The sequence below is a fragment of the Tamandua tetradactyla genome, chromosome 5, assembly GCF_023851605.1.
Source record: "Tamandua tetradactyla isolate mTamTet1 chromosome 5, mTamTet1.pri, whole genome shotgun sequence".
NCBI classification, from domain to species: Eukaryota; Metazoa; Chordata; class Mammalia; order Pilosa; family Myrmecophagidae; genus Tamandua; species Tamandua tetradactyla.
In genome coordinates, this window is record NC_135331.1 from 135,868,521 (window position 1) to 135,891,386 (window position 22,866).

Consider the following 22,866-nt stretch of genomic DNA (forward strand, 5'->3'; position numbering starts at 1 on the left):
TGAGGAACATTCACTGTAATATGGACAGTACACTAGATAAACGTGCATCAAAGTTAAATTTGTTAAAGTTGATAACTATATTGGAGTTACAGAACAGAGTACCTTGTTTTAGGGAAATATATATGAAAATATTTAAGAATATGGGGTATGAGAGGTATAACTTACTCTTTCTTCCCCCTTTATTAGACCAATTTTTTGTGGGTTTACAAAACAATCATGACAAAATACAGGATTTCCATATATCACTCAATTATTAATACCTTGAATGGGTGTGGAATATTTGGTACAATTGATGATAGCATATTTTTATAATTGTACTAGTAACTAAGGTCCATGGTTTAACTTAGGGTTCACTGCTTATGTAGTATAGCCCCATGGACTTAAATTTTTTTTTTCATTCGTTACTATATATACAATCTAACATTTCCCCTTTTAATTACATTTAGGTATATATTTCAGTGCAGTTAATTACATTCACAATGTTGTGTTACCATCTATTACCAAAACAGTTCCATCATTCCAAATAGGAACCTTGGACATTTAAGCCTTAATTTCCCATTCCCTATCCCCACCCCATTCCCTGGTAAACTATATTCTGTATTCTGACTGTATGAGTTTGCTTATTCTAATTATTTCAAATCAGTAAGAGCATACAATATTTGTCCCTTTGTGTCTTGCTTATTTCATTCAATATAATGTCTTCAAGGTTCATCCACAACTTATTCTTAAATAGTTTTGGGCTATTCTTGACATTTTTCTATAATTTTAAAATTATTTCCTTATGAGAAATTTTAAATATTAATATAAGCAAGAATACTACAAATTTGGTAACTTTAATAAAGGATATATATTCCCATTGATATGAAAGATCATCCCATCTAGATTCCAGGAAAAAAAAAACCAGTCGAATGAAAGAAAAACAAAACAAAACATGGTAGTCCTCTGTTTATTGCTCCTTTTCCAATTACTTGGAATTAACCATAATGCCTAATTTTCTATTCTACAGTTTATCATGTGAAAGCATATCACATTAGGCATTAGTTAACAGTGATATAAACATAACTTCAATTTCAACAGTTATATTGTTAAAATATATACATACTAATTTAAGCAACAATTAGATCATGATTTTATGTTCCATTAACACCAGCTCAAGAAAAAAAAAAACAGCTACTTAGAATTAATAGGACAAATTCAATAGATTTAAGACTGGGATCATCTTCCCTTATACCTTCAAGACATTTTATCCTGTTGGAAATGAATTTATTCCTGAATTTATTTCCAGTATCTCAAACTAAGTGACTTGGTTCACCAAACTTGCAAAGTAATGGTTGAACATGTTACAAAATTAACTGTACATACTACAGCTAAAGAAAAATCTTAGGAATATATTCAGAACTACATAAGTTCTTTGTTGGCCAAGTCAATAAAGACAGTTATCTTCCAGAAATTTCTTCATCAAGCTTTTATTTAACATAAAAGAATGTTTTATCCCCCTTCACCTGAATTCCACTCTATCTAAATTTTCTAAATATTCTTATTCCTTAACCCCCTATAGCAACTAACTTACAATCTTTAATTTTCTCTTTCCTTAATAATTTCATTCAAATTTTTGTGATTCCTATTATACTATCCCCTATCACTCTATCAATCTTTTCTTCTTTTGTATAACCAGTTAATAAGGTCAAAGAAAATATGAGGAAAAGCCAACCCTTTTCCAGGGATGCCAACTCATCACTTGCTTAAACAAACTTTTTCTTACCATTCTCCAGATTCTCAACCTCCTGTTTTACAAGACGGAATCCTTGATCTTTTATGAATTTTTCTTCTCTTTCCAAAATTGGGTTTAGAATTTCTGCTTCTTCATGATCATCTCTCTCTTGGGATTTCAGATTCTATTATACATTTTTAAAATGCAAATTCACATGTAGGAAAGGGGAAAAAGCTATTTAAATATCATAAACTTATTTTCCGATGTATCATTACCAACTAAGTTAGAAATTAAAGCAAATTTTCAGTCTAGTAAGTCAGTAAATCACAAGTCATCATCCTTTGAAAGACGCTTCAAAAACACATAGGATGATTTCTTACTTTAACTAAAATTTTAAAGAAGTATTTGTAAGACAGATCAGAACAAATATAATGAAAGTAAAGTTAATGCCTGTCATAAAATCCTGAAAAGACAAATTTAAAAAGTATCATTCCTTTGTACATTTTTTTAACAAAATCTGTTTAATTCCATTAACCAGGAAAGGCTATTAGCCAACTATGGTGGCCAAGTTAGATGGGTTGAACGGTAACAACAGCCATGAATCTTTCAAGTTTGTATTAGGCCCAAAGCCTCCAACTGATAAATTTTACAATATTTAAATCAAATAAAAGTGTTATTGATGTAAATATGTGTGTGCACACACATGTATGTTTAATTTTTCTTAATAAAAGTAAAATAATAGTAAGCTATTATTAGGAAAGATGTGATTGTACTCTAGTATCCATTTTCCCCTTCTTCCTTTAAGTAATAGAGTCCCCTGAAGGAAAGCATAGGACTGCTCAGCTGGATACTACATTTGCTAATTCCCTTGCAGCCAAACAGGACCAATGGGATGTGAATGGAAGTACGTATGTAATTCCTAACTACATTTACAAAAATGAAAGCTACTTGCCTTCCCTTTCCTTATTCCCCCTTTCCACAAAAGTGGTGAATCACTCTTAACCATACAGAGCAGGACTACAGAGCAATAAGACAGAGGGTGACTACCATGGAACAAAGCTGTCTACCTATCCTGGACTTCCTACTGACCTTCAGTCTAGTTTGAGAGAAAGAAACTTGTACCTTGCTTGAGCCATTGTATTCTGAGTCTCTTTGCAATAGCAATTTAGCCTGTACCTTAATTCAAATAGTCACCATTTTCTGAGGTCCTTTAAGTAGCAGGTTCAATCTCAAACTTTATAAACCCGATTAATCCCTTACCACATCCTAAAAGGTAACCCACTCCCCTACCCCCCATTTTATAGATGAGGAAATTGAGGCTCCAAGAAGTCACAAAACTAAAATGCTAGAACCAGCATTTCTGGTTTATTTAATCTAATTAAAAGGCGGTATGACTCCAAGGTGCAACTCTTCACTATATCAAATTGTTGCTCTTCCAGCTAAGTCATATAATATTAGGATGAAAACTTTTCATCCTTTTAAAGTTAAGACTGACTTTTCAATTTTTATCCCGCACTTTACCATGTTCCAAGAGACAAATTGAAATGATCCAGTCTTGATAGCACAAATATAGGGAGAAACATTTAGCAGACTCAGCTAACCTGTCTTAATTGTAAAATAAAAACAAAATAAACAAATAAAAAACTAGAGTACAGAGAGGAACAAAATCTTTTCTGTTTTACAGCACAAGAAGAGATTTTAGCATCACTAGGAAACACAAGGCACAAAAAATAAGACATATTATGAAATATGCTAGAACCCTTGCATTTTATTGTCTTCGGAGTTTAAACTTAAACTCTAAAGATAAAATCCACTTAGAGAAAAGGAACACATGATTTAGTACGTAAGCCCTTTTAAATAAAGGACCAACATGGATCTCCTAAAATCCACTCTAATTTGAACAGTATACTCAGATTCAGCTAAATTGTAAAATTCTTCTACACAGGAGGCTAAAGAAGTTAGGTGTAGTCAAATTCTAACAAATCATTTGAAAACTACTATAATTTGCTATTAAACATAAAAGCTATGAAGATTTTTCAGGACTATCTGTGAACATAAAAGATAAGAAACTTAGAAGGTAAATTCTGCTCCTCTCTTACCTCCAACTCCAAAGGTATAATCAAAGTTTCTGAAATATGAACTAAAAGACTCAATTCAAAGAAATTTAATAAAACTCATAGAAGATATTTCTTTTACTTTAAAAGGCTAGTTATACATTCACACAGATGTAGTACTAGCTGCATAGCTGAAATCTCAAAAAGGTTAATGTCAAGTTTTTTAACTTCAAACCTAGAATTTGGTACCTAATCATAATGCTAAACTCACCAAAGTAAGTTGTTCAGGTTCTTTCCGTTTGTTTTCATAACACATAACAGTTTGTGGCATTATAGGAAATCCTCCCAGCTCGAAGTCTTCACTGGTTTGTACTCCTTTCGTACACTGGTCTATAAAATCACTCTGGCATGCAGCTACCATGAAAATTATAAAAGAACTTATCTAATTACTTTGAATAATGCTAAGAAATATGGAATTCAACTGGTAGATATTTAGCATCTAAAGGAGATAATGCATATTGTGCTCTGTTCAATGAATGCTCACTATTACTACTTTAATTTCTAGGATTTATTGACAATTTTGTGATTTGGGGATAATTCTGACTGTAAATTCTATTAAACTACAAGGCTGCTTTAAAATCTTTACAATTCACACGAGAGGGAAGTTATATTTTTGCTAAAAATAAAGACATGAATAACATTATCAAAGTATTTATGAGTGAAATGAAATATGTGGGATTTGCTTTAAAACATTTTTTTAAAGTAGGCAAAATAGATAAAATAAATTGGAAAAATGTAAAATTGTTAAAGCTTCATTATACATACATAAAGGTTAATTATACTATTCTATTTTGGGGTATGTTTACAATTTTTCACAAAAGTTAAAAAAAATTTAAATAAGAAAACATCAAAGATATACATGACATAATTTTAATGACCTGTCCTCAGGAGAAAAAACTGATAAAGTATGAAAGGATTTCTGAAAATCAACTATAAGTAAATTTACATGGTACAAAAATATATTTAATTTACATTTAGTTCAATAAGGTTCTTTTTCTTTCCTTCTACTTCAGAGTCAATTATTATAAATAACTACAATTCTTTACCTTCAATAGTAGCTACTTACCATTTTTTTTTGGTGTAAGGTCTTTTTCTTTCTTTGAAGACTTTGGCAAACGATTAGAATATATGTTTTTTATATCAAGTTCTCTCTCCTTTTCCTGAAAATAAACCCAATACAATTAACTAAGGATGAAGGTTCTCAGTTTAAAATAAAACAAAACCCTCACCAGGTCAACTTGTACTTTCCTTCCCAAATTGAAATATACCTGGCTCAGATTCCCTTCATAACTACCAAACTACAAAAGGAATTCCTCTCATACACTTAGGTTGGGATAAAGCAATAAGTCTCCCTGAAATGTTCAATATGTCCTGGTAGAAAATAAAAGCAAATAAGGCAAAGTCCATTTTCTATCCACTCTTACTTGATAGAGATGGTATTGTCTTGACTGTCTTTCAGGCTTAGCCACAGGGACAAAGAATTTAGGTGGCATCTCTTAAACATTCAATTTTATGCAAAATTTCAACCCATGAATGATCTCTACACAGAGTTAAGAACACCTGCTCTAACATAAATAATTTGAATGCCTTCCCTAAACACAGAGGACGTTATTTGAAATAACGTTAAAAATAAACTACCATGGGGTCATCTGGGAAAGAATATTAGATTGTTAACCACACAAAGCAGAAAAATTCTATTTGCCCTAATTTTCTTCCGGATTTAAACCTTTATTTCATTTACTTCATTCCTAATATTACCAAGAATATTTCACTTTTGGCATATGTTATAGTGGTCTATAACAAACTTTTTCCTTCTAAATGCCAAAGATAATATTAGAATTTTGTAAATTATAGCATACCAACTTACAAGTATGAACAGTAACAGTTACTGCTTTAAAATACTGGGAAAAATAAAATAATTTAATAAAAGCACTTACCTTTAATTTGTGATATAGTTGTTGTAGCTCCTTTTGAAGGACTTTATTTTCATCATGAGCTTCACATGCCCTCTTCCTCTCAGCAAGCAACTGTCGTTGGAAACTGTTTGTACTCAATTCAAGGTTTTTTGATAGCTCCTATGACGTATTTATAAACAGATTTTTAAAACAGTACTTAGAAATAATACAGTAGTAAAACACTGCAATTAGCAGTGTCAAAATGATGTTTGTAGTGATACTATACAAGGCATGCAAATCAGGCTGAACTTAATGTTTGTGAACATAAAATAAGCTGGGGAATTGATTTACCACCAATTTAATAAGGTACCTAATCTATTATTCCTTTCCTTGTTTTTCACAATGATTTGTAAATACATTCGTAAGCATTTCCCTGAAGCATAAATGGATAGTGATTTAAATTGAGAAAAAAGACAGCCAAAGGACACAAAGAGAAACAAGTCTTTAGGAAATCTGTGCTTGGGCAAGTAATTAGATACTAAGTCAACTAAAATTACACAGCATTATTCAAGGCACAAAGAGTACCTCTTAAAGTCTTTCTAGATAAAAACAATAGCCATTTTCCTTATCTTCAAAAAGTTCCAGGACATTTATGAAAGAATATAAATTAACATATTTTCTTTTGAAATAACTTAAATTTCAATATACCATTCCTAATTTCTGGATAAAAAAACTTTATATAGAAAAAAATGTTATTACAAATGTAATAAAGTACGACAAAATGAAAATAAATAAAAATAACAAATAAAAAGCAGTTATAATCCCCTTATCTTGTGACAATCACTACCAATATTTTGGTATATATAGTTTGAAACGTTTATATATTTATACTTTAACACCACAATTTTTAAATGAGATTATACTCTATTTTGTATATGTAAAATAATTTATTTAAGCAAATTTTGCTATTAAACATTACGGTGATTCCAGATTTTCCTATGGTCAACAACACTGTAGTCTACACGACCTTGAGTGTACCTTTTATTTCTGAACAGGGTAAATGTTTAGAATATCTGCAAAATTTTAAGGCTTTTCAAAGGCATTCCAAAAATGCCTCTGGAAAGCTTGAAACAATTTTCATTCTCTTCAAAAGTCTAAAATCCTGGGAAAAGTTAGAAAAGGAACAGGAGGGCAACTGAAGCGGTGATTCGGGAATGCAGCTGACCAGGGAGAGCCTTCTGCACCACATGTGGCAGCCCTGGTTGCCGAAGCCAAGGAACTAAGAGGCAGAAAGCCTGAGCCCCACAAAAGTCCACAGGAGTGCACAGATGGGAGCGAGGGATTAGGAAGAAAGCCAGGCCACATTTGTTGGGCGCACTACCCTTATCAGTATAGCCCCGTGACCGGTGACTCAACCCAAACCCCATGCACCTGAATCCCGTCACCTGCTTCCTTTCCCGGTGCTCCAGGCGCCCCCACCCCACCAGCCCTCAGTGCATGAACCTGCCGCACACTCCCAACCCAAGTGCAGCCCAACCCACATCCTCTGCAACCCTACTGAGCACTGCCATCCCCTCTCTGTTTCCACCAGGCTGTTGCCAGTGCATAAACACTGTGGGCACTAACCTCCATACCTAGGCTACCCCCACCCCCACCCATAGTGTCCCACAGCCTCACCCCACCCTCCCTGAGCTCAGCCCAACTGTTTATGGCACTCCCAGGCCTGTGCATGCGTATGGGCCCCCAATTATGTCATTCAGCTCTGGGAACTACACTTTACACCATCCTGTAACCACGCATGTGCACACCCCTCAGCCTCACTTCCTAAGTCTGAGAGAGTGCTGACCTGAGCATCTGGGTCACTTCTGCCCCCACACCACGAAGGCATAATGCCAACCTGCTGCCACAGCTCTATGCATGTGCACAAAGCGCCGTGTACCTTAGAACAGTGCGCACATGGGTTAAGGCCCCCCAGACCAGTACACCTCCACAGCTACATCCTCCCTGGCCGCTGAGCACCCACGTTAACAAGCATCAGTGTAACATCCCCAACCTGCACCTATACCTGCCCTGAAACAAATCACCGTATGTGTCCTACTCCGTGTTGTACAACCATTCCGTGAACAAAAGGCCTTAGATTACTGAAAGAAATCAATTCCTAAAGTAAACCAATCAAGATATTTACATGCCATGAAGACAAAAGAAGGTCACGAAGCATATCACAAAGCAGACAGATATAGCCCTGCCTAATGACCAAATTAAAACACCAGAGGAGATACAGACAGTGGAAGAACTAATCAAAGATGTTCATACAACTGTACTTAATTAAAAAAGTGGGGAAGCAAATGACATAAAGGAGATCAAGAAAACAGTAGAAGAGTATAAAGAGGAATTTGAAAGAATAAATAGAAAAATAACAGACATTAGAGATTAAAGATTCTGTTGACCAAATAAAAAACATACTAGAGGCACACAACGCTGGATTTGAAGACACAGAAGAAAGACTAAGTGATATAGAGGACAGGATTAATTGACATCAAAGATTCAAAACAGCAAATGGCAGAAAAGATGGAAAAAATGGAATTGGAACTCCCAGATATGATAAACAAAACAAAGTGTACAAATATAAGAATCATTGGTGGCCCAGAAGGAGAAGAGAGGAATAAAGGGCTAGGAAGAGTAGCTGAGAATATAATGGGGGAAAACTTTCCAACCCTCATAAAGGACATAAACATACAAATCAAAGAAGCCCAATGAACTATAAACAGAATAAATCCAAATAGGCCTGCCCCAAGGCACATACTAATCAGTCTGTCAAATGTTGAAGAGAAGCAGAAAATCATGAAAGTGGAAAGAAAGAAACAATCTACCACATACAAGGGAAACCAAATAAGACTGGGTTCAGACTACACAACTAGCAGATCCTGAAATAGAAAGACTTCCAACCAAGAATTCTGTACCTAGCCAAAGTGTCCTTCAAAATTGAGGGAGGGATTAAAGTTTTCACTGACAAAGAAGTCCTGAAAGAATTTTTCAATAAGAGACCAGCCCTACAAGAAATACTAAAAGGAATTCTGTCAGCTGAAAAAAAAAAGACAGGAGAGGGAGGTCTGGAGGAGGGCACAGAATTGAAGAGTACCACTAAGGGTAATTTAAAGAATACAAAGAGAAAGAGGGAAAAGAATACATAGATCTGAAAAATAAAATTAAAAAGATAAGATGATGGAATCAAGAAACGTCTTTTCAGTAACAACTCTGAATGTTAATGGACTAAATTTACGAATTAAAACATACAGATTTGCAGAATGGATTAAGAAACATAATCCAGCTATATATTGCTTACAAGAGACTCATCTTATACACAAGGATACAAATAGCCTGAAAGTAAAAGGATGGAAATAAATTTCCCACGCAAGTTGTAACCAAAAGAAAGCAGGAGTAGAGTAAGCTATACTAATATCGGACAAAATACTTAAAATGTAAAAATATCGTAAGAGAAAAATAAAGACACTATATGCTAATTAAAGCATCAATTCGCCAAGAAGATACAACAATCATAAATGTTTATGCTCCCAATCAAGGAGCTCCAAAGTACATGAGACAGACATTGGCAAAACTGAACGATGCGACAGATGTTTCAAAAATAATTGCAGGATACTTCAATACACCACTCTCCTCTATAGACAGAACAAACAGACAGGAGATCAACAAGGAAATAGAGATGTTAAATGACTTGATGAATGAATTAGACCTAACAGACATATATAGGTCATTGTACCCCAAAGCTCAAGGATATACATTCTTCTCTAGTGCTCATGGAACATTTTCCAGGATAGATCATGTTCTGGGGCACAAAAGAGGTCTTTATGAATTTAAAAATACTGAAATTATTCAAAGCACTTTCTCTGATCACAATGGGATGAAGCTAGATGTCAATACACCAGAGAACAAGAACATTAACAAATATATGGTGATTAAATAACACCTCTTAAACAACCAGTGGGTCAAGAAGAAACTGCTAGAGAAATCAGTAGGTATCTGGTGATGAATGAAAATGAGAATACAAACTCATAAGAACTTATGGGACGCAGCAAAGGCTGTGCTGAGAAGGAAATTTATTACCCTAAATTCCTATATCAAAAAACAAGAAAGAGCAAAAATCAAGGACTTAACAGCATACCTGGAGGAACTTGAGAAAGAACAGCAAACTAACCCCAAAGCAAACAGAACAAGAGAAATAACAAAGACTAAAGCAGAGATAAATGAATGGGAGAACAAAAGAACAATAGAAAGAATCAATAAAATCAAAAGTTGGTTCTTTGAGAAAATCAATAAAATTGATGGGCCATTACCAAGACTAACAAACAAAAAAAGAGAGAGAATACAAATAAACAAAATCAGAAATGAGAAGGGGTGCATTACCACAGACCCTGAAGAAATAAAAGAAATCATAAGAGGATACTATGAACAACTATACACCAACAAACTAGAGAACTTAGATGAAATGGACAAATTCCTGGAGGTGCAAAAACAAGCTACACTGACTTAAGAAGAAATAGAAGACCTCAACAAACCAATCACAAGTATAGACATTCACTCAGTCATCAAAAACCTTCCTTCAAAGAAGAGCCCAGGGCCAGATGGCTTCACAGGGGAATTTTATGAAACATTCCATAAAGAACTAACACCAACCCTGCTTAAACTTTTCCACAAAATTGAGGAAAAAAGAACTCTACCTAACTAATTTTAAGAAGCTAATGTCATTTTAATGCCAAAACCAGGTAAAGATGCTATAGGAAAGGAAAACTACAGACCAATCTCCCTAATGAACATAGATGCAAAAATCCTCAGTAAAATATTAGCAAATCGAATCCAACAGCACGTTAAAAGAATTATACACCAAGACCAAGTGGAGTTTATACCAGGAATGCAAGTGTGGTTCGACACAAGAAAATCAATTAATGTAATACAGCACATGAACAAATCGAAAGGGAAAAATCACATGATCATCTCGACTGATGCCAAAAAAGCATTCGACAAAATTCAGTATCCTTTTCACATAAAAACATTCCAAAAGATAGGAATCATAGGTAACTACCTCAGATATGATAAAGGGAATATATGAAAAACCAATAGCCAGCATCGTATTCAATGGAGAGAGACTGAAAGCTTTGTCACCTCTATTATTCAACGTGGTGCTAGATGTTATAGCCAGAGCAACCAGGCAGGACAAAGAAATAAAAGGCATCCAAATTGGAAAGGAAGAAGTAAAACTCTCTTTATTTGCAGATGATATGATACTATACTTGGAAGACCCTGAGAAATCTACAGCAAAGTTACTTGAGCTAACAACAATTCAGCAAGGTAGCAGGATATAAAATTAATGTGCAGAAATCAGTAACATTTCTGCATGTAAGTAAATTCTTCCATGCTGTGAGTCTCCCCACTGGTGGTAACACAAACCCTCTCTACTAGGAATAAGGGAAGGAGAGCTTATCCAACTTCTAACTGCTAATTTGATTAACAAATTTGAACTGCTGAATACAAGCTCTGAGTACAGATAAAATTACAAGGCAAACACAGAAGAAACTGGGAGGTCTCTCCCCAGCAGCAAGGAGATGGAGCTGGTGAAAAAAGAGCAGAGGCTTTCAGAGTTGGCTGAGCTTAGGAAAAGGGCTATGCCCTAAGAAAAGTGGCCCATAGAGCTGGGTACCAACTCTGACTCACAATTGGTGAACTGGGAGGATTGGGGACCAGCTCTGAAAAGGATTTTTTTCCCTTTTCTTTCTTTCTTTTCTTTTTTATGGGGGTGGGGGTGGGAGGATCTATTAAAGAAAAGCAGTAGGCATTCTGTGTTTTCAGTACTGCCCCAGGAAAGGGAAGAATTAAGGATTGATAGAGACAAAGAAGCTAATCAGGTGAACAAGATAGTTCCCTAAAGAGCATATCTTCCCCAAGAAAAGGGAGGCAGAGCCTAGCACAAGTAGAGACTCTCACTCAGAGAATTTAGACCCCTGGGGCTGAATATCATCATCAATTTCAACCTACCAAAAGTAGAGACCTGCGCTATCTCAAACATCTTTCCAGCAGGGGGCAAAGGGGGGCTGCTGGACAGAACTGTAACTTTTCCAGCAGAGAACAGAAGGCTAAAGACTGGCTGCCCTCCTCAGAAAAAGAGGGGGGTAGGGCAAGGCCTAACACACGCTGTGAATGTTATTTAGATAATTCAGACCCTAGGAGCTGGAGGACAGAAACAGTTTAAGCCTGCTTTCAGTCCCAGCCTCTGTCTCAACCATGCCCCTGGCAGGGACAGGGATCTGCTGAGAATAAAGGTTCACTACCAATTTCCACCACTGGGGAGCAGCAGGCTGACAAGTGCCATTTCTGGGACAGAACAGGAAAAGCACAAAATTAAGCATCATGGAAAGACTGACACCCTACTAGGTATCATCCACAGGGAAACTTCATACTGATTGTACCCTCTTTATGAGTCCTGGGCCTTCCTGGTCTGGGAAAATCTGATTGGGATTTGATCCTATTTGGGGAGATCTTCATCCCAGAGCCAGACCTCCAGGTAAAAGTTGCTAGAGGTAAAGAAAGGAGTGTTCAAAACATATAGAGGCAAAAAAAAAAAAAAAAAAAAAGCAAAGTAAAATAAGCATTGCATAAGGAGGAAGAGGGAAGAAAAATGAACATTCCATAAGGAGGAAGAGGGAAGAGAGAGCTTTATTCTGGGGGTGAAACTGTCGCACACAGACAAAAAGGGAAATCTAAAAAACAAAAAAAAATAAAAAAAAAACCCAACACTTCTATATAAGGCAGGGCAAAAACCAGAAAAATAAGAGCTGAAGAATACCAATCAATTAAACAGACTCTATGCTAGAGGTCTAGAATAAACTAAAGAGAATATCAAAGAACAGAAAGAAAACAAAGCTAAACAACAAGAAAACCCTACACAAAAGAGAGAAAACAACCTCTAGAATAAATTAAGCACGAAAAACAGATGCCTAGACACCAGCAAAAAAGTCATGAGTCTAGGAAACATGAAGATATGGCTCAAAGGAAGAAACCAACACTGTAAATGAGCACAGGAGTTGAAACAACTAGTTAAAAAATGTTCAAATAAATCTTCTAAATCAGTTCAGTGAGTTGAAGGGAAATGTGGCAAAAGAGATGAAGGATATAAAAAAGACACTGGGTGACCATACAGAAGAACTCAAAAGCTTACAAAAACAAATAGCAAAAAATAAAAAGAGGCAGATTTTGTAAGAATGAAAGGCACAATAAAAGATATGGAAAACACAATGGGGGCATACAAGAGCAGATTTTAAAAGGCAGAAGAAAGGATTAGTGAACTAGAGGACAGGATATCTGAAATCCTACACATAAAATAACAAATAGGGAAAAGAATGGGAAAAATATGAGCAGGTCCTCAGGGAATTGAATAACAACATGAAGTGCACAAATATATGTTGTTATGGTTGTCCCAGAAGTAGAAGAGAAGGGAAAAGGGGAAAAAGGGAACAGAAAGAATCATGGAGGAAATAATCACAGGAAATTTCTCAATCCTTATGAAAGACATAGACTTAGAGCTACAAGAAGCACATTGTACTCCAAACAAAACAGATCCAAGTAGGCTACTCCAAAACACATACTAACCAAATTATCAAATGCCAAAGACAAAGAGAGAATTTTGAAACCAGCAAGAGAAAAGCGACTGATTGCATACAAATGAAGATCAATAAGATTAAGTGCTGATTTCACAGCAGAAACCATGGAGGTAAGAGACAGAGCTATGATATAATAAAGACAATGGAAGAGAAAATGCCAACCGAGAATAATATATCCAGCAAAAGTGTCTTTCAAAAGTGAGGGAGATCGTACAGCACCTGTTAAAAGCACTGAAAAAGTGATCAGACTTCAATTAGAGATACGAATGAAGATGATCTTGTTAGGACTAAGGCAAAGCAGAATAAAGGGTAAGGAGTAATATTGAATAAATATTAAAACTTCAACTTCTGTGTGAGGCCAAAGAAAGATATGTGTATTTGATGAAAAATTTATATTTTTGGTAGCACAATATCTAATTTAACTTGTATAATCAGCTTATTCAAATTACCATAATCACATAGACTCTTGAATAGGGAGTGAGTTTGTTAGTTTGTTTAGGTTAGTGTGATGCCCCAATATACCCCAGAGTAATCTGGACAGAAGACAAAAAAGTATTTGCAAAGTTCCCTTAAAGAACTGAAAAAAAAAGTGGCAATATGCAACTTCCCCACCTGGGGAAGATATGAAACTTCTACAAGCATTGGGGACTGCCAAGTTGATGGGACAGGACTTTGATCTTGGGGCTTGCCCTCATGAAACTTATTCCTGCAAAGATAAATTTAAGCCTACTTATGATTATGCCTAAGAGTCACCTCTTTTGCCTAAGAGAACCTCTTTTTTTGCACCGTTGTGGCTTCTTTCTCTAAGCCAACTCTGAAGGTGACACTCCCAGCAGTTTAATCTCCCTGGAAATGTGGGACATGACTCCTAGAGATGAGCCTGGCTCTAGCATCATGGGATTTAGAAAGATTCTTGACCAAAAGGGGGAAGAGAAATGAAACAAAATAAAGCTTCAATGGCTGAGGGATTTCAGAGCTGAGAGTTCATTCTACAGGCTATTCTAAAAAAAAAAAACAGTAACATTTCTATACACAAGCAATGACCTAACTGAGGAGTCAGTTAAGGAATAAATTCCATACAAAATAGCAACTAAAAGAATCAGGTGCTTAGGAATGAATTTAACAAGGGATATAAAGGACTTGCACATAGAAAATGACATGACATTGTTAAAAGAAATCAAAGGAAATTTTAAATAAGTGGAAAGATGTTCCCTGCTCATGGACAGGAAATCTAAATATAGTTAAGATGTCAATTCTCCCCAAATTGATATACAGATTCAACACAGTACAAATCAAAATTTCAACAACCTACTTTGAAGATTCGGAAGCGTTAATTACCAAATAGATCCCAAATAGCTAAAAGCATCCTAGAAAAGAAGAACAAAGTAGAAAGATTCATACTCCCTAACTTTAAAACTTATTATAAAGCCATAGTGGTCAAAACAGCATGGTAACTGCCACAAAGATAGAAGCATTGATCAATGGAATTGAATTGAGAGTGCAGAAATAAACCACCAAATCTATGGTCAACTGATTTTTGACAAGGCCCCCAAATCCTCTGAACAGCAACAAAATAGTCTTTTCAATAATTGGGCATGGAAGAACTGGATAACAATAGCCAAAAGAACGAAAGAGGACCCCTATCTTAAACCCTATGCAAAAATTAACTCATAGTGGGTCAAACACCTAAATAGATGAAATAGCACCATAAATTTTCTAGAATAAAATGTAGGGAAACATCTTCAAGAAGCAGTAATAGGAGGTACCTTCCTAGACTTTACACCCAGAGCACAAGCAACAAAAGAAAAAATAGATAAATGGGAACTCCTCAAAATCAAATCCTGTGCACTTCAAAAGACTTTGTCAAAAGGTGAAGAGGCAGCCAACCCAATGGGAAAAAAATTTGGAAATCACATATCAGATAAAGGTTTGATATACTGTATATACAAAGAAATCATATAACTCAACAACAAAAGACCAAGCAACCCAATTATAAAATGGGCTAAAGATATGAATAGGCATTTTTCTGAAGAGCAAATACAGATGGCTCAAAAGCACATGAAGATGTGTTCATTTTCACTGGCTATAAGGGAAATGCAGATGAAGACAACAATGAGATATCACCTCACACCTACAGAATGGCTATTATTAAACAAATAGGAAACTATAAATGTTGGAGAGGATGTGGAGAAACTGGGACACTTATGCACTGCTAGTGGGAATGTATCATGGTGCAGCCACTATGGAAGACTGTTTGGCGGTTCCTTAGGAAACTAAATATTGAGTTGCCCTATGACCTAACAATAGCCCTACTTGGTATATACCCAGAAGAGCTGAAAGCAACAACACAAACAGACATTTGCATACCGATGTTCAGAGAACCATTATTGACAATTGCCAAAAGATGGAAACAAACCAAATGCCCATCAACAAACGAGTGGATCAACAAAATGTGGTATATACATGCTGTGGTAGCTAGATTCAGTTGTCAACTTGGCCAGGTGAAGGCACATAGTTCTGTTGCTGTGGACATGAGCCAATGGTACATGAACCTTATCTGTTGCTAGATCTGCAGTCGATTAGGAGGCGTGCCTGCTGCAATGAATGACGTTTAACTTCATTGGCTGGTGCTTAAACGAGAGAGCGCAACATAGCACAGCCCAAGCAGCTCGGCATTCCTCATCTCAGTACTCGCAGCTCAGCCCAGGCCTTTGGAGATGCAGAAAGAAGTCACCCTGGGGAAAGCTGTTGGAACCCAGGGGCCTGAAGAGAAGGCCAGCAGAGACCATCCTGCGCCTTCCCATGTAAGAAAGAACCTCAGTTGAAAGTTAGCTACCTTTCCTCTGAAGAACTAACAAAATAAATCCCCTTTTATTAAAAGCCAATCCATCTCTGGTGTGTTGCATTCCGGCAGCTAGCAAACTAGAACACATGTGATGGATTATTATGCAGCAGTAAGACAAAATGATGTCCTGAAGCACAGGAAAAGATGGATGAGCCTTGAGGACACATTGCTGAGTGAAGTTAACCAGACACAAAAGGATAGATACCGTATGATTCCACTTTTATGATGAGCATAAAGGTATAATCAGAGGCTTAAAATAAAAATATAGGGGACTTACAGATACACAGCAGCTAGAGATGGGTGAACCTTTAGCTAATGAGGTTGAACTCCACTGTAAGGGAATAGATAGGATTGAAGGTGGTTCTCTAGTGGTTCTGCAAGCAATATTACCATATTGAAGATGAACAAGATTGAAAGGGGTTGTATAGACCTATGTGTCCCACTGATTAACACAAGAAATATGAATTCTTGCAAGAATTACTTAAAAGACATCACTCATGTATAAAGAGTGCTTAAGTCCCGGGTACAGGGGGAAAACTGTTATTGCCTGCTATGAGCTGTGTTCAAAAGGAAACTACCAGCACTACCACAGAAACAGCCAAGCTAAATAATGGTGGGAGGGACAAGAGTTAAGAGGAAGTTTAGATTTCCTACTTGGTGAAGGTGTGTTTATTGGTTTTCCTTCTCTTGGGAAGGATGAAATTATCTAAAATTAAGAAGGATGATGGACTGTGGACTTTGGGTCCATGATGAACAATGAATGCACGTGGCTGAATGATGCACTGATGGAGAAGTAGATTGGCAAACAATGGTGTATACTTATGAATGAAGATTGTGCTGCTACAAAAAGGAACAAAGTAATGAGGCATGCAATGATGTAAATGAATATGTGGGACATTTGGTGAGATAAAATAAGACAGAAACAAAAGAACAAAAATGGTATGGTCATCTATAGCAAATGCTTCTAAGAAAACAGGGGACTATATTGCAAGCTTTTAGAGCAGATACATTAAGTCTGGAGTGGTGATTATTATTTCTGGATTTTGAGAGGCTGTTTTTATATATAATCTGATATTTAGAGATAAGAATGAAGCCGAACAGGTTGGGGTTAAAGTAATTCAGAACATAGGGGTAAAGAAGACAGTGTCTATATTTTAGAACCATATATACCCTTAGAAACCATTAGAAGAAAGGTTTATTTTGTCTGGAACTGAAATTTTATGCAGTACATAATCTAATTCAGCCTATCTGTATAGCTCATTTGAACAACTGAAATACAGGGAGCCCTGAATAAGAAAGTCGTTTCTTAATTCTGTATAGATTATAATGCCTGGATACATCCTACAGTATATTAAGCAGATAATCAAAAAGTACTGGCAAAGGTCCCCTGAGGGAGGGGAGAAAAATCCAGAATGATTAAACCTTGCCATCAGGGAATCCCCTGATACTGTGTCAAACTTTAGGGACACCCAAATCAATAGGCCATGAAGTTGATCATTATTAGGCTTATTCTTATGAGGCTTATGTAGGCAGCAGAGAAGCTTCAGTAGACCCTGCTAACTATCAAAACCTGCCAACCCTGAACCAGGACCATTCCAGCCAATCCTAAAAAACACTTAGGGCAAATATAAAAGATTCCACATAGGTTCCACGCACTAGAGTAACTTTCCAGAGACCTACAACCTCCAGATGGGTCTCTGGTCCAGACATGTTCTGAAACCCAGCTCAGCCTCTACAGAGCATCAGATAGTTTCATCGCCCTACCCTATACTAGTGACAGATGCTTCCAATATGAAAAATTTAGAATTGCCATAGCCCAAATACCCCTAAAGAGAGGGATGGAAAAATCAAAGATGATGGTGGAGTTATACAAAGACAGGATTTAACAAATGAATATGAATGCTGAATCATTAAATTGATATCTCTTCTAGTCTTCAATATTTCAGAGCAGCTAGAAGTAAAAACCTAAAATTGTGAAATTGTAGCCCATGTCAATCTCTGAAATATGTTCTACAACTTATGCTTTGAAATTTGTAGCTTTTTTGTATATATGTTATTTTTTTACAAAAAAAGAAGGAAAAAAGTCGATTGTGATGATAAAAAAATATTTAAAACCTCTAGCTTCCTATATTCTGGAGCAGTTGGAAATAAAAATATGAGAGGATCATATGGTAGCCCATGACAAACTCTGGGATCTGTCCTGTAACTACTTGGTGAAGAGTGCTTTGAAAACTATTGCTTGTTTATTTCTTTGCTTTGTATATATGTTACACTATACAATAAAGTAAGTTTAAAAAAATAATAAAAAATAAGAAAGTCTAGTACCCCTTAACTTTTCAGAAACCTACAACCTCCAAATAGGTCCCTGGACCAGATAAGTCTTGAAACCTAGAGAGTTCAGCCTCTCCCGAAGATCAGTTAGTTCCATCTCCCTACCCCAAATTATTGACAGCCCTTTCCAACATGAAATTTTTAGAATGGCCTCTGACTTCAGACCATGAGATTCTTAATGCATACCATTAAGAATATAAATGAAAATTAAAATAACAATTAGAAAATAAACATTATCTACCAAGTTAGCAAATGTTAAAAATAAATAATACCAAGTACTGGCAATCATGGACAAATAACTAGGTAAAAAAAAAAAAACACAAAAAACCTGTCTATCTATCTATCATTACTCACCTGTTTCGAAAGCAATTTGATGGCATACATCAAGAGACTTAAAAAGGATTTATACCCTGATAACTTATCAATGGTAAGCGTGTAATAGGCAGTTATTGCAAGGTATTTTTTAATTCTATGAACAGCAAGTAGGCAAATAAAATACCTACAAATACAACACTTTGTTTCAAATGTACAGTTTATAAAATACAAATTCAATTTTAACATCCTTACACTTGGCCTAATAATTCCATTTCCTAATTAATGAGGGAAATGTTATAAATACATTCTTTACAGCATTATCTCAAAATTATGATTATGAAGCCAACACAAGTATTAAAAAAAAAAAGAGAGCATCAACATTTATGCATCATGTGGAACTGAGCTAAGGTATACTGGGTCATACAAAAATAGAAATGTTAGATAAAATAAAGTGATAACAGGAACAGAAATAACCAATTCTAAAAGAAAGGCAGAGATTCTTGTGCTAGAAATGGAAGTGAGAAATGCAAATCGCTGTGGACCAATAACAGCCCACAAGAACATGACCTAAATATAAATTAAACTCCAGAGGCTGAAAGCTAGGGGTCTAGCCCTACCAGGGAACTGTGATATGTCTTGGGCTTAGGTGAAATCACAGTGGGTAATTAAATCCTTAGAGTCCTTTAAGAGGTAAACATTTTGGAAAAAGCTTAGAGCTGACACAGAGACATTTAGAGATGCAGAAAGAAAACATCCCCAGGGAAGATTTTGAAACCAGAAGCCGAAGGACCAGCAGTTGCCAGCCACATGCCCTCCCAGAGAAACTTTTCTTGAATCCAAGGTATCTCTCTCTGGATGCCCTAGCTTGGACATTTTTATGGCCTTAGAACTGTAAACTTGTAACTCAATAAATTCCCTTTATAAAAACCAACACATTTCTGGTATATTGCATTTCTGACAGTATTAAACTAAAACAATTCTTATCTGAGAGAAGAGGACTAAAACACTCCAGCTATGATATGTCAAGGACTAGAAAAGAGGACTGCCTTCTTTCCTGAGTTCTAGGTATAAGAAAAAGTTCCTGTGAGCAATAAAAACTCCAGCTCTATGTCATTTACAGGCATGACATCTAAATTTATATTACCAATGTGGAATGAGGAAATTAACTAAAAAACTGATCTATTACTACTGAAATCCCCAAGGAGAAATCAAGTAACACTTTGGCCAAGGGATAAAAATTAACATCACCAGAGAAACAAGTGCTAGAGAAAAATGTGGAAAAAGAAATGTACCTATTTACTGTTGGTAGGGAAGCTGAGAGGTGCAGCACCTCTGGAGGGCAGTGTAGTGGTTCCAAAGGAGGCTAGGGGTGAGTTGCCGTATGATCTTGCAACCCCATTGTTAGGTATATATCTGGAGGAACTGAGAGTGGGGACATGAACGAACATTTGCACACTGGTGTTTATGGCAGCAGTGCTCATGATTCGCAATGGAAGGAAGTGGCCTAGCTGCCAGAATGTAATATATCAGAAACGGAATGGCTGTTAAAAAGGGGAATTTAATAAGGTGCTACTTTACAGTTCTAAGGCCAAGAAAATGTCCCAATTAAAACAAGTCTATAGAAATGTCCAATCAAAGGCATCCAGGGAAAGATACCTCAGTTTAAGAAGGCCAATGAAGTTCAGGATTTCTCTCTCAGGTGAGAAGGCACATGGCAAACAAGGTCAGGGTTTCTCTCTCACCTGGAAAAGCATGTGGTGAACACTGTGTCATCTGCTCGCTTTCTCTCCTGGTTTCCCTTCACGAAGCTCCCCAGAAGGCATTTTCCTTCTTCATTTCCAGAGGTCACTGGCTGGTAGACTCTGCTTCTCGTGGCTGTGATTCTGCTCTGCTCTCTCTGAATCTCCTTCATTCTCCAAAATGTTTCTTCTTTTATAAGACTCCAGAAACTTATCAAGATCCACCCAAATGGGTGGAGCCATGTCATCACCTAATCCAGTTTAACAACCCCTCTTGATTAAATCACATCTCCAGGGAGATGATCTGATTACAGTTTCAAACATCCAGTATTGAATAGGGATTATTCTGTCTTTATGAAATGTAATTTAGATTAAAACATGGCTTTTCTAGGGGACGTACATCCTTTCAAACCAGCACATGGCCTGAGGAATGGAAGGGGGAACTACAGTGTTTACATACAATAGACAACTGAGCAGTTGCAAGAAAGAATGAAGTTATGAAGCATACAACTAGATGAATGAATTTTAAGGACAGTAGATTGAATGAAATGTCAGAAACAAAAAGACAAATGTTATCATGCCTCACTCATAAGACTAACTATAATAATACAAACTCAGAGAATTGAAGTCAAGAGCATGGGTTATTAGGTTTGGGCCTATTGTAAAGTTTCCTAAATTGTAAGCTCTTACAGCAGTCACATATATTTGGGAGCTGTAACTGATATTTCTAAATTCAGAAGTACTGAGTTATTTGTTTATAACCTGTTCATTCCCTGAAACTTCAGGTATTTATAAGTCACCTGAAACTCAGAATTAAGAGTATTGAAACTATGAAAATCAGCATTACCCCATTCAGCAAAAGTAAAAAAGCTGAAAAAGTGATCAGACTTCATCTAGGGATATTAATGAAGCTGACTTGGTTAGACTAACATAAATTAGAAAAATGGGTAAAGGATGATATGGCCCTTATTTTCAAACTTCTGGGCATGACTAAAGGAAGAGATGTTTATTTGGTGCTACATTTATATTTTGGTTAGCACATTATCTAATTTAACTTGTAGGATCAGTTTACTTGAACACCACAACTACATGGAATGTTGAATAGGGTAAGAGATCTTTTGTACAGGCTAATGTGATACCCTGATATATTCCAGAGTAATTTGGGCAGAAAATAAAAATATGTTTGCAAATTCCCCTTGGGGGACTGGGGAGAAAGAAGGAAATATTCAAATTCCCCATCTGGGGAATTCCTATATTCTTGCAAGCAGGTAGGACAAACAATTCAACAGTCTGAGCCTCCAGTCTTGGGATCTGCCCCTATGCAGCTTATTCCTGCAAAAGAGAAACTAAGCCTACTGATAATTATGCCTAAGAGTCACCCCCAGAGAACTTCTTTTGTTGCTCAGATGTGGCCTCTTTCTCTAAGCGAACTTGGCAGGGAACTCACTGCCCTCCCCTACTACATGGGGCATGACTCCCAGGGGTATAAATCTCTCTGGCAACGTGGGACCTGACTCCTAGGGATGAGTCAGAACCTGACATCATGGGAATAAGAAAGCCTTCTTGACAAAAAAGGGAAGGAGAGAAATGAGACAAATCAAGTCTCAGTGGCTGAGAGATTTCAAACAGAGTCGAGAGGTTATTCTTACATATTGTATAGACATCACTTTTTAGTTTATGGTGCATTAGAGTGGCTACAGGGAAGTACCTGAAACTGTAGAACTGTGTTCCAAAAGCCTTGATTCTTGAAGAAGACTGCATAACTATACAGCTTTTATAATGTGACTCTGATTGTGAAAACCTTATGTCTCATATTCCTTTTATCCAGCGTATGGACAGTTAGGTTAAAAAAAATATGGATAAAAAATAAACAATAGGGGGAGATAATGGGTAAATATTGGGTAGATTGAAATATTGTGGGTCAATGAGAGGGAGGGGTAAGAGGTATGGGATTCATAGTTTTGTTTTGTTTTTTTCTTTTCATTTCTTTTTCTGGGATGATCCATATGTTCTAAAAATGATCATGGTGAAGAATACGTAACTCCATGATGAAAAAAAAAGAATCAACATCACTAATGAAGGTTAAATGAACATAAAATTATCTCCAAATTCAATATGTGGAGAAGAAAATATTTTCTATTCAGTACTCTGGCCAAGGATGAATCAATCACAATGAAACATCAGAAATATGCAAAATTAATAATGTTTTATTAAATGAAAATGTATTCTTCAAAACTGTGAATCCA

At 36.1% G+C, this 22,866-nt stretch overlaps 1 protein-coding gene across 5 annotated transcripts in view; it reads right to left on the reverse strand.

Annotated features, from left to right (window-relative positions):
• Positions 1-22,866, reverse strand: part of LCA5 (lebercilin LCA5) — an 81,782-nt gene that overhangs the window by 8,170 nt on the left and 50,746 nt on the right. For all 5 annotated transcript variants that reach the window (XM_077162296.1, XM_077162297.1, XM_077162295.1 and 2 more), the window contains 4 exons: positions 5,763-5,900; positions 4,892-4,985; positions 4,037-4,179; positions 1,763-1,895 (listed from right to left, as the gene is read on the reverse strand). In XM_077162296.1, coding sequence (XP_077018411.1) covers positions 1,763-1,895; positions 4,037-4,179; positions 4,892-4,985; positions 5,763-5,900 — 508 coding nt within the window. The remainder of the gene's footprint in view (positions 1-1,762; positions 1,896-4,036; positions 4,180-4,891; positions 4,986-5,762; positions 5,901-22,866) is intronic.